General features: G+C 34.4%; 2 protein-coding genes across 2 annotated transcripts in view; both read left to right on the top strand.

Moving 5' to 3' along the window:
• Positions 1-12,784, top strand: part of LOC133192081 (uncharacterized) — a 506,856-nt gene that overhangs the window by 112,482 nt on the left and 381,590 nt on the right. Inside the window, exon 5 of the mRNA XM_061327935.1 lies at positions 2,744-2,815. Coding sequence (XP_061183919.1) covers positions 2,744-2,815 — 72 coding nt within the window. The remainder of the gene's footprint in view (positions 1-2,743; positions 2,816-12,784) is intronic.
• LOC133192660 (piggyBac transposable element-derived protein 4-like) lies at positions 7,128-9,381 on the top strand. The gene has a single exon (XM_061328655.1). The coding sequence runs from the start codon at positions 7,386-7,388 to the stop codon at positions 9,204-9,206; it is 1,821 nt and encodes a 606-aa protein (XP_061184639.1). The 5' UTR covers positions 7,128-7,385; the 3' UTR covers positions 9,207-9,381.

Here is a 12,784-nt window from a genome sequence, read left to right as displayed (position 1 = left end):
TGGGGGTAGGGTGGGGCCACAATGGACAATCAAAGTTTTCATGGAGTATATAGGAAAAATCTTCAAAAATCTTCTTCTCAAGAACAGCAAAACTATGATTTGTCATATTTATTTGGAAGCATACTGAGGTGGTATAGATTCAAGTTTATTCAAGTCATGACCCCCAGGTGTAGGGTGGGGCCACAATGGATGATCAAAGTTTTACATAGGAATATATAGGAAAAATCTTCTTCTCAAGAACAGCAAAGCTATGATTGGTCATATTTATATTGGAAGCATCCTCAGGTGGTGTAGATTCAAGTTTGTTCAAATCATTACCCCCAGGGTAAGGGTGGGGCCACAATGGATGATCAAAGTTTAACATAGGTGTACATAGGAAAAATCTTCAAAAATCTTCTTCTCAAGAACAGCAAAGCTTTGATTGGATATATTTTTTTGAAAGCATCCTCAGGTAGTGTAGATTCAAGTTTGTTCAAATCATGACACCAGGGGGTAGGATGGGGCCACAATGAACGTTCAAAGTTTTATATAGGAATATATAAGAAAAACCTTTAAAAATCTCAAGAACAGCAAAGCCACGGTTTGTTATATTTATATGGAAGCATCCTCAGAATGTGTAGATTCAATTTTGTTCAAATCATGACCTCCAGGGGTAGGTTGGGGCCACAATGAAAGTTCAAACTTGTAGAGAAAAAAGTCACAGTCAAAAAATTATGTAAGCAGTGTAGATTTAATTTTGTTCAAGTCATACCCCCCCACTCCCTTTTAGGTGTAGGTTGGGACCATTTATGCATTTAAGTTTTTCAATACTAAACTGATTTTTCCTTTTTTCCTGGCCACAGTGCTCAGGTGAGCGATGTGGCCCCTGGGCCTCTTGTTGAATTTTATGACTAATCTTTTCCAAAACATTTAAGGTCATTATTTCAGATACTTTTAGGTTTAGAATTATGAAACCTTGTTAGTTGATGCATCTTGGAACCTTAAAACATATTTATCAAAAAGGAGGTCACAGTGACCCACTTTTTAAATTTTGCAGGCATTTGTTTTCAAATAGTTTCAGAGGCATATTTTGGACACTTTAGGGCCTATGATCATAAAACTTTGTCAGTTGATGCATCATGGTCCTTAGAGAAAGTCAACTGAAAAGTATGTCACCATGACTTACTTTTGATATTTTATAGCTATATTTAAATAATTCATGATCAGGTACTAATGGGCGTAGAATCATCAAACTTTGTCAGTTGATGCATCTTTGGACCTTGGAGAACGTCAACTGAAAAGTAGGTCACTGTGACCTACTTTGATATTTGATGGCTATATTTAAATATATCTTGTATTAATTGACTTTGAATCATCATACTTTGTCAGTTGATGTGTTTTAGGTCTTCAGAGAACATCAACTGAAAAGTAGGTCACGGTGACCTTTGAAATTTTATGGCTATATTTAAATATTTTCAGGGACTAATTGGCTTATAATCATCAAACTTTGTCAGTTGATGCATCTTGGGTCCTCTGAGAATGTCAACTGAAAATGTAGGTCATGGAGACCTAGTCTTGAAATGTAATGGCTATATTTGATTATTTTCCGGTACTAATTGGCTTAGAATCATCAACTTTGTCAGTTGATGCATCTTGGGTCCTAGGTGAGTGTCAACTTAAAAGTAGGTCACCATGACTTACTTTTGAAATATTATGGTTATATTTAAATATTTCAGGTACTAATTGGCTTAGAATCATCAAACATTATCAGTTGATGCATCTTGAGTTCTCAGAGTAGGTCAACTGAAAAGTAGATCATAGTGACTTACCTTTTGAAATTTATAATGATATTTTAATATTTCAGATGCTACTTCTCTTAGAATCATCAATTTTTGTCAGTTGATTTATCTTGGGTTCTTAGAATGTTTCAGCGAGAATGCAGGTCATGATGACCTTTTTTTTTGATTTTCAAGTCTTGATTTAAATATACAAGATACTTAGAGGTTTCAAATAGAAGTGACCGGTTGTACAATTTATCAGGAGAGCGATTCAAGGCCCTTGGGCCTCTTGTACTCAGTCGGTAGCAATATCACGAGAACTTGTTCAAGTACGAGGGTGTCCGATGCATGGTGAATTCATCCCATATGGAAATTTCCTTAAGTAGTGTAAAATCTATTTTTTTCAAACACTGACCCCTGGGTTAGGGTGGATCTAAAATGAGTGTTCAAAGTTTAAGATAAGAAAACACTTTAAAAATCTTCTTCTCAAGTACAGCATTTTTTTTTCTCAATTTATGGTTTGGATAAAGATCTTAAAACATGATATGTAGGGGTTTTGACAAACAATAGTTCAACAAGAAATGGGGGTCAATGCGCTTCTTTTGGCTCTACGGAGCATTTAGTATGACCTTGTCACACTGAAATTATGTCTAACACAAAAATTAATTTTTAAAGTTTATCCTCCAATATTTTTTTATTCAGATAAATTATGGGAACAAACATAGTCTTATTTCATCTTAAATAGACAAATAAATAGACCTTCAGCCACAAAATATAGTTCCTCACTAAATGCTTTTGGTTTGAAATTTAATCATGGGGTCTTAACTGAATATAGTTTAATTTGCATTGTAGTATCCAAATTTATTGTTAGAACTTAAACATTATGCAGAATTTTTTAAATATAGGTCAAGAGAAAAATCTGCTCAAAAGCTCAGGAATGATCCTCTTTTTAAGTTTAATCGATTTTGTTTAAATGATCTTTGCAGAATACTAAGAGAGGTGAAACACATGCTACCCTCAACCTCTTTCTTGAAACTGCAAGTGGATTTTACCTACAGGTAACAAACACTAACACATTGTTATTGTTGAAAACTGTGACCATTTCTGTATGAAGTAGGAATAGCAATTTGTAATCGGTTAACCGGTTACTTGGTCAGAACGATGGTAATTGGTTAGAAAATCTGTAATCGGTTAGTCAGAAAAAATTATAAATCATTGTAAATTATTTTAGACTCAGTTTCTGTTTATGACAATGCACAATGACCTTGTGTTGTAACAATATCAATTTCTGCAATATTTAAGAGATGTTTCATGGTTTCCTTATTTTTTCTTGCCGTTCGAAATTGAAATAAAATATAATACATAGCGTACTAATCAAGCATTAACACCTTTTTCAGTTTTTTTGTGTATATACAGTCCCTGAAACGTTCTACTTTCCCATTTTTCCGTTCGCTCACCGATTGTTCACCATTCGTTCAGGGTGCGTTCACCGTTCATTCACCGTTCGCTCTCCGTTCACAGTTTTGTGTTCTGCGTTCACCGTGTGCTCGCGTTCATCGTTCACAAAGCGTTCACCATTCGCTCTCCGTTCGTTCACTTTGCGTTCACCTTGTGTTCAGCGTTCACTTATCGTTCAGTCTTCACTGTCATTCGGAACTCCGAAGTGAAAGGACTTATCTTTTTTGTAAGTACGGATTTAAGGGATTTGAAATTTAATGATTAACATATCGTATTTCAGGGGTTCAAAATTCCTCAAGCCCGACGTCCCGGACTAACAAATTCCGGATCCGGACTCGGCATTTAGAATCGCCAAAAGTCCTGGGACTTGGCAATGTTTCTTGTTTATCTTTTATTTAAGTTAAGAAAAAAGTTCGTAAAACTAAAAATAAAGCAAATTCTCAAATGTATTGAATAAAAATGTGGATTTTTTGGCGTTAATATACCCACAAAACATTACGAACGTCTCAAAAATATAATCCGTCTTTTTATGTTCCGTTGCGGTTAGACACCTGCTTTTACGCAATTTCTCATGTTTCCTCCCATATGACATGAGTTTGTTAAATTTTGGTTTTACCTGGAAAGGAACGAGAAATAAAAGACCCCATGAGGAACATGAAGCTGGGGATCAAAATAACAATTCCAAAGACAGAACCTATGACAAGAAGAGAGTTCGCGAATTCCAAAGCCACTGGCGTGATGATAGGCTGTGGCTTGATTAAAATGACGATATGAAAACGATGTTTTGTTCATTTTGTCAAAGTTTTCCGATTACGGCGGACAAGTCAAATGCATTGATATATAAAATATAATTTTATCTATCATGAAAATATGGACTCAGAAATTTCTTCCTCGGACTTGCCTAAAATTTACTCTTTAAGTCCTGGACTTGACCATGATAAAAAAAATTTTGAACCCCTGGTATTTGAAGGATAATTATTTTATGTGGATAAATTATCTACAATATGTTTTATTATTATTCTAACTTAGCTGTTAGGTTATTAATTGAATTTCTCTGGAAAATAAATGTTGTTATAAGTATGTACCAATGTAGAACTATGCTGAAAAATTAAATCTAAATACGGGCAATGTACGGGTACTTCAAACACTGCAACAGTTTGTTGTTATGTTAAAGACAAGTCGTTAATGGAGAGATAATAATCCATGTCAATTAATTTACCAACTGCAGCAATATTACGAAAGTATTTATTACTAACATTTTTTTTTTTCAATTATTATAGAAATACATTATTAGAACTAGTTCTGAGAATTATAAATAGTACTGCGAATATCCAGTTAATTAAATATCTTTGGCGCAAATTAAATTGCTAGTGTGGGTAAAAGATATTTATTTAAATGTAAAACACTACAATTCATATATAAAAGCTATTGTTAGAGAAAAAAATTCCTCTCTTTACCATAACTTTATATGTTTGCCATTCAATATAATTAAGACATCCCCCCCCCCCTTTTCCACATAGATCGGTTACTTAGTCAGTATTTCCAGTATATTTAAAATTAATATTTAAAAAGAAGTTAATGCGTTTTGTTGCACAAAATTTTCAGTCTCAAAACAAACATGGATCTAAAAAAGTCATTAAACAATAGAAGTTCAAAATATACACACACCGACAGTGGTATTTTAAATTGGCCAGGGAGTTTGTTTCAAATTCATTGAAGTGTTTATGCCTAATGTATTTTATTTATTTATTTATTTATTGGAAAAAATTGGAATCAGATCTAGAAATGATAAAACATGTTAAAACTTCTTGGAAATACTACAGCGTAGCACTTCGCCTTTGGTGTGACGAGACTTTAATTCACACCTGCACAGTGTCGAATGATTTTGATTGACAGGACAAGCACGTGGACTTCGGGTGAACTTGAAGCAGTAAAATAAAAACTGACTATGACTGTCAAACAAAGTGAATTTGTTGATAAATAAAAAAGGTTACTTTCACTGTCTGATATATGAAATATATGGAGATAACGAACAGTATTCAAGCTCAAAAGTCCATTAAACAATACAAAATAGGAGCAGAGCAAACACGGACCTCCAAACATCAGAGGTGGGATCAGGTTCCATGGAGGAGTGAGCATCCCCTGCCGACCGGTTACACCCGCCGTGTGCTCCTTGTCATGATCGGGAAATAACGGAAAAATCCGTCGACAATTCAGTGTGTAAATAATGGCTAACAATTAGTGTGAAAAACGTCAGTCAGCATTTGACTCAATGATAAATTGTATTTGCTGACAAGGTCATTGTATTGACCATAGAACTTACGAAATGAAGACTTTAAACGAGACAGCTGATATTTTTAGATAAAAATTAAGACTTTTTTTATGCAGGTACATGTACATGCATTTGTGGAGAGGGGGGCTAAAACGGAATCTCTCTCTCTCTCTCTCTCATTTGTCCATTTAATCAAAACTGTGACACGTATTACTTAAATACCAAGTTCTGAAATTTTAATATATAACAAATAATATGAATGCTTCTTTGTATCACCTTGTCCAAGTTTAATCACGGGGAATTGTCTACAGATACATGTAGAAGTCTGTTGAATAAATCATCATTAAAAAAATGAAAAGACGCATAAATATATTATTGCATTAAATTTTTTTAAATACTAGTATATACGTGCAGTACGTCCACAGACTAGCAAAATATTTTAATTTTTTTCTAATTATTTTACACGGAATTGCCTTGACACGGAAATACATGTGTGGTTGTTACAACCGTTGTACAGTACCGACCAGACACAACCTAACACCAGAGCGAACCCAAAGCGGACCCCGGGTTGGCTCGGGGTCTGCTGCGGGTCCACTTTCAGAAATTTTGGGTTCACTCTGGGTTCGCCTTGGGTGCGCTTAGGGTTCGCTTGGGGTCAGCTCTGGGTCCGCTAGAGGGAACCCGGCGTTCGCTTTCTGGGTTCGCTTTACGCACTCATGCGTGAAGCAGACCCCGCTTTAATCTTGCCGCCAGTAAGCCCCGCCCCTTGTATATTCCAAATACAGTAGTGAAATCGATCATTGTTGTTTGTAAGGCAATCGATACATGTGCATGTACAATGGCTGCAGCGTTATGTGTTGACAACATATAGGAATGATCACGTTACACGAACGATTCCGCAAGATTAATCCTTCACTCGCACGATTCTTCATGTTACACGATCATTCACGACTGTTAAGGCAAACGCACGATTTTTGTACGCAAAATAGTTAAAAATGTTAAGGAGTGGATATTTTTAAGATGAAATTAGGCTTAATTTATTTAATAGATATTTTAGATTAAAAATATTTACTGCTGAAAATCATCGACTTTGGAAAACTGAAAGAAAATAGAAATGAATATTTTTGAAACTACATGTAAATAAGACCTAATAGTCATTTTAGATTACAAATAATTATTTATGTAATTCTCAGACTTAGGAAAATTGTTTTTTTTTTTTATGTTTTTGACATGTAAACATGTAATTTATGATCGAATGCTGAATTTTCTATCACATGATATAGGTTGGTGGTGAATTTTGATTCCACTGGATTTTATGATATGCAGTAAGGGGGTAGACTTTTAAAAATGGCCTAAAAATGAATTAAACTATAATCATCTTTCCATTTATGAATTTCAAAAATCAGTGATCTTTTTTAAAAAAAAACTCATTTATTTGCAGAAATTATATATATAAAAATAATAACAAGTATCAGGGATGAAAAGTAACCCCGACAATCATGTCGTGTACTTTGCCGACTAAATAATTATATGTGAGTATCGGGAATTCTTTTTTTTTCTTTCTTTCTTTTTTTTTTGTGAAAATATACATTTTTGATGTATTGATATAAAAATACCATGACTACAATTAGCAGTTTACCCTTTGACTGCTACGCGCGATTATAGTCGCGCTGTATTTACCAGGCCTCCACTGCTGAGCGCGACTTTTGTCGTTTTCATACCTGAGTAACTTTGGGGAATTTCCATTCGCTCGGGTTGTGTATGTTGACTGAATAAATTTGTTAGAACGTTTCTGATTGGTCATTTTATTCGTTAGGAAGGTTTCTAGAGTTTTTATATCAATATAATGAGAAATACAGAGGTGGAATGTTTATAGAAAAAAATCGATCGAAAGTAAAATGGCAAATGTAAATTGGAGTGACAAAGAGGAAGTATTGCAGTTTTTTAACGATGATAGTGACGACGAAGCAGAGTTTGAGGGGTTCGAAATTGGAGATATACAATTAGGAAACAGAAATACACTTGCTCAAGTACCGATGGGGGACTTTGTACCCGACAATGACCAGGATTTACCCACAGATTTGGAAGAAGGTTGGTCTTGGGATGACGCCGCGCCGATGCATGCACCCTTCATTGGAGAAGAGAAATTAAACATAAACATGGATGATTTTCAGCCTTTAACTTTTCTGAAACTGTTTGTGAATGATGATTTCATAAATTTGTTGGTTGAACAAACAAATTTGTATGCCGAAAGACGTGTAGAAGCAGAAAATGTTAGCCAGTTCAGTCGGCTGAAACAATGGCGTCCTGTCAACATGGCGGAGATGAAAGTTTTCTTAAGCTTGGTTATTTGCATGAGAAGGAATGACGTTCACGACTACTGGGCGACAGAGGATGTTCAGGACACTCCATTCTTCCGAGAACAAATGTCCAGGGATCGTTTTTTACTCATTTTGAGTAACTTTCACATCACAGACAATGAACTCCAGGTACCCAGAGGACAGGTGGGCTTTGATCCGTTGTACAAGGTGAGGATGTTTGTAAACCAAGTTTTGGATGCATTCAGTGATGTTTATTCCCCTGACAAAGACTTGAGTTTTGATGAAGCAACTTGTGCTTGGAAAGGGAGGTTGAGATTTAGAGTTTACAACCCAGCCAAACCTACCAAGTTCGGAATCAAACTTTACCAAGTTTGTGAGGCAAAGTCGGGGTACTGTATTGGTTTCGATATTTACACAGGAAGTACACCTTGCATACAGTATGCAGATGCAATTGGAGTAGATGAAGACTACATTATGACTACTCGAACAGTTATGGGTCTGCTTACAAGATGTGGACTTTTAGATCGAGGACACCATGTTTACATGGACAACTATTACACCTCACCTGAGTTGTTTGAGGAGCTAAGACTTCACAATACCTATACTTGTGGGACACTCTGGAAAAACGGAAGAGGTGTACCAGAAGCTATCAAAAGAAATATAAAACTGAAACCTACCCAAGTGATTTTCAGAAGAAAAGAATCGACAGAAATGCTGGCTGTAAAGTATCATGATAAGCGAGACGTAAACATGCTGACCACCATTCACGAAGCCAACATGTCCGTGCTCAACAAACGTGACAGGGCAACAAATGAGTATGTTGTCAATCCAACCTGTATTGTTGAGTATATAAGTCAGATGGGAGGGGAAGACTTGTCAGATCAGATAAGTCAGTATGACACTTGTTTGCGGAAAACAACTAAGTGGTACAAGAAATTATTTTTCCACCTGTTCAACCTGTGTGTTGTTAACGCCTACCTTTTGTACCGCAAGTTCAACGATGACGAGAAGAAGCTTGACAGTCATGGATTCAAAATGGCATTAGCAACAGCACTTATAAATGAAGCTCCTGATGTTCCTAAACCTAACACCAGCAAAGGAAGAAAGCACACAGGAGACAAAGCAGCCCGCCGTACAGAACGCCACTTCCCAGATCATATTGCAGCAAAGCCAGGTGCTAAACGAGCAAAGCCATGCAGGGATTGCTATGCCTGCAATCCTAAAAAAACCAATAGACAAGGGTTCAAAAGGAAGCAAACAACTTTCTGGTGCCCAGACTGCAAGAAACCACTGTGTGTTCCAGACTGCTTCCGTGCATACCACTCTCTGCAGAATTACAGAGGTGTATTGTTACCTGGTGCAGGTAATGAGGACAGCAGTGACACTGATAGTGACTGAACATTGTCATGTTTGATGATTATGAAAGTGATCAATATTGCATTGATTTTAAGTGAAAAATAACAGTAAAGAGACATTCTCTATGAAATTTTATTTCATGTTCTTAGTATTATTTTACCTTGTTTTGAATTTTGTAACCTGTCTGTCATACATGAATAAACTTGATAAAATGTTGTTTTTTTTTTAACTTGCATATATATAAACAATTTCTCATTCATTGTTGGTTTATAAAGATAAAAATGGTGAATAATTAATCTTTTAATCAACCCTAGTATTTATTTATAGTGTTTTTCACCTTTAGACTTACCTGTACAGGTAAATATAAAAAAAATCTGAGGAAATGAAACTCATAATTGAAATCCTTGACTTTTTCTGATAAATTTTCATATAACTTTTATGTATGTATTATGAAAAATAACTAATATATAAGGTTTTGAAAAAGTCAAGCATTTTTCTGTGATTTCTCTAAATTAATTCAGCAGTAGCAGGCTCTGTAGCTAAATTTATCTCGGTAGCCTAAGGGTTAACATAATTAACATCAGAGAAAAATTGTTAAACTTAAAAACGCTTTATCAGTAAAAGTTACGATATTTTAAGAGAATACAATACTGTACGACTTACTATTTTACTTAGTTATTCCAATAAATTAGATCATTCAATTATATAAAACACGCTTCATTTTTTCTTTTTATTTCAGTTTAAAAAAAAAACAAGCTAAATCAAGATTTACATTATTTTTTGTAAAAGATTAATCAAATTAATACCATAATATAGTAGTTTACGATTGGACATACATGTACATGTACATTTATGCTGTACATTCATTTTTTTGAGGCGCATCGCTATCAGCGATGTAGCCTCATTGGTGTCGACCCCCAATTCTTTATGCGGCGACAAAGGACTCCACAATATTGATTCTAAATACGCTATTGAAAATAGTGCAAATGTATATTGACCAGTTGGTGATATTCATTGTCTTTTTTAAATATCAATGACATAAACTCTCACATATACCGAGTTTTATGTTTTTTATACGTTGAAAGCAAGAGAGAAAACAAAAAAGAAATAAACCCCCAAAAAGAGAGAAAACAACAACAAACAAACATGTGCGCTACGCGGAGTAAGATCTATTTGCATCACAACAGCTCGTACTTTAAATTATTAGGCCTTGTAAAGTGACATTGCTTGTACGAATATCTGAGGAAAATATACAATAATTTTATTTTTCAAAACATCACCAACAACAGGAACAAGACGGTTGGGTTTCTTTTTATAGAAATAGAAGGGATACTATTATTTTTTCACTCGATGAAACGAATAGTAAGATGTCCAACTGAATAAATGATTGCAACTAGCGCCACCTTTCGGGGAAAATCCACGAGGGTGACATGAAATGGTGAAATGGCTTTTTGGTAAAATATCGGTTGAATATGATTTAATGACATATAAAAAACTGCAATGACTGTGGATTTCAAGTTATAGGATTAATAATACCTTATTAACATAGACTTTTTGAGTTTAATCCCTACTGCCAAGGTTTTATAGAGCCAATTTTATCGAAAATATCGGAGGAAATCGGCCGCCATTGATGGGTTTCATAATATACGGTATACCACGCCCGATTGTTTTTTTTTTTTAGTCCCGTATTACATGTACATGTATTTATATGAACATTTCGTGTATCCCACTATGGTTTACGTATTATGCCATTTTGATTGAGAAAACTAATCTAAGACAAAGTATTGATATTAAAAAAGTGCACATAATGAAAGAAACTAAAAAAATTCAGAATACGATATTATATAGAATTATTCAATAATCATTCCTTTCTAAATTCTCATTCATTATTTCATCTTCCTACTATGATAATAATGAAAGAATAAAAATAAAAAATAAAAATATAATTAAAAACAGCAATTATAATTCATTGATATTTAAATTCATTTATAATTGCATTCATGCAATTATAAATTAATTTAAATATCAATGAATTATAAATGATATATCGGACTATCTTAAAAAAAAAATGATTGTTTGAACTCTCCCGACCGACTGGCTAAAAATGCCAAGACTCAAAACGTTTTTTAACCTCAAAGAAAAGATATTTTACATTTTATTTTTATTCCTGATTTACCCTCAACATGTAAGTTTAATTTTACTGAGAAAATTTTTTTGTTGAGTTTTCTATCTTCAATGCGATGCGCCTCTCAGGCCTTCAGGCCTTTGATTTTTTATTTTCAATTAAGAAGATCAATTATTTTGATATTGATCTGGATTTATACGAAAATATACATTAGAAGTATAAAAATAAAATAATTGAATAATAGCACATACATAAACATAATCTTGTACAGTATCTTGAGATGATGAAATGCTGTAATTTGTCAAAAACCTTTTTTTTTGTTTTATTTTTAGTAACAATTGTAATAACCATTGCTTTCTCTTTTTTTTTTCTTTTATACATTAGGGTATGTTTTGTCTGATAAATTTACGCAATGTAAATTAATGGATTTTGAAAATGAAAAAAAAAATAAATGTGTAAATATAATATGCTACCTAGATATTTAAAATATATTAATTAATTTTTTTTGATAATGTTAAAAATAGTTTCACACTGTAAATTTACATGCTTTGCTTGTACAATGTTTTATTTACATCGAATGACAAACTGGCATGCTGATTGGTCGACCCGCTGATTGGTTAACACGTTTTATCACTAATCCTGATTGACAGCTCTGTTACGCAACACCGAACGCGCGTTTGCTCTCTGGGTTCGCTACTGAATTTGGGGTTCGCTTTCGACGTTCGCTCTGGGTCCGCTGCGGGTTCGCTTGGGGTTCGCTCGGGGTCAGCTATAGCGAACCTGAAGCGAACCCGGGGTGCGCTTTGGGTTTGCTTTCTGTTAGGTTGTGTCTGGTCGGTACTGTAATTCATTCTGTAAGTCAGTAATGTATTCTTCGAAAATCATTATTTATAATGGTTTTAAATAACAAATAAGAATAAACATATTTATTTTACAACTAGAATATTTTTTTCTTTTAAACTACAGCGTTCCGTAACAATGACAATGGCAGCGATAAAAATCGTGTGATTAAACAGCTGAATTTAAACATCATACATATGTGCAGAAAATATTGTAAGAAACTTAATTAATAGTTTTACTAAATATGCATGTTTCATCTTTCTTAGGACAATTTTTGAATATTTATTTATTCATTTATTTTCCACCTGACATTAGAATACAATAGAATAGATACAATGCATGGAAAAGATCAGAGGCATTCCGAATATATCATTCATCTTGCGTTCACTGTTCACTTTGCGCTCACGTTCGTGCTCTGTTCGCGTTCTGCGTTCGCTCACCGTTCAGCGTTCACCTTCCATTCACCAAGTTGGGTTCAGCGTTCACACATCGTTCACTCACCATTCGCTCTGTGTTCGCTCACCGTTCGCTCTGCGTTCGTTCAGTGTTCGCTCACCGTTCAAGTGGGAAAGTAGAACGTTTCAGGGACTGTAACTAGAGTTTACTTGAAAAATAAAATATAAGGAAAATGTGTATTTTGATATGATTAACTGAT

Source organism: Saccostrea echinata, unplaced genomic scaffold (genome assembly GCF_033153115.1).
Source record: "Saccostrea echinata isolate AGI-Se365-2 ecotype Australia unplaced genomic scaffold, CSIRO_AGI_Sech_v1 ptg000025l, whole genome shotgun sequence".
Taxonomy (NCBI): domain Eukaryota; kingdom Metazoa; phylum Mollusca; class Bivalvia; order Ostreida; family Ostreidae; genus Saccostrea; species Saccostrea echinata.
The sequence above is the reverse complement of the archived record's forward strand: the minus strand, read 5'-3'. Positions and strand labels throughout refer to the sequence as shown.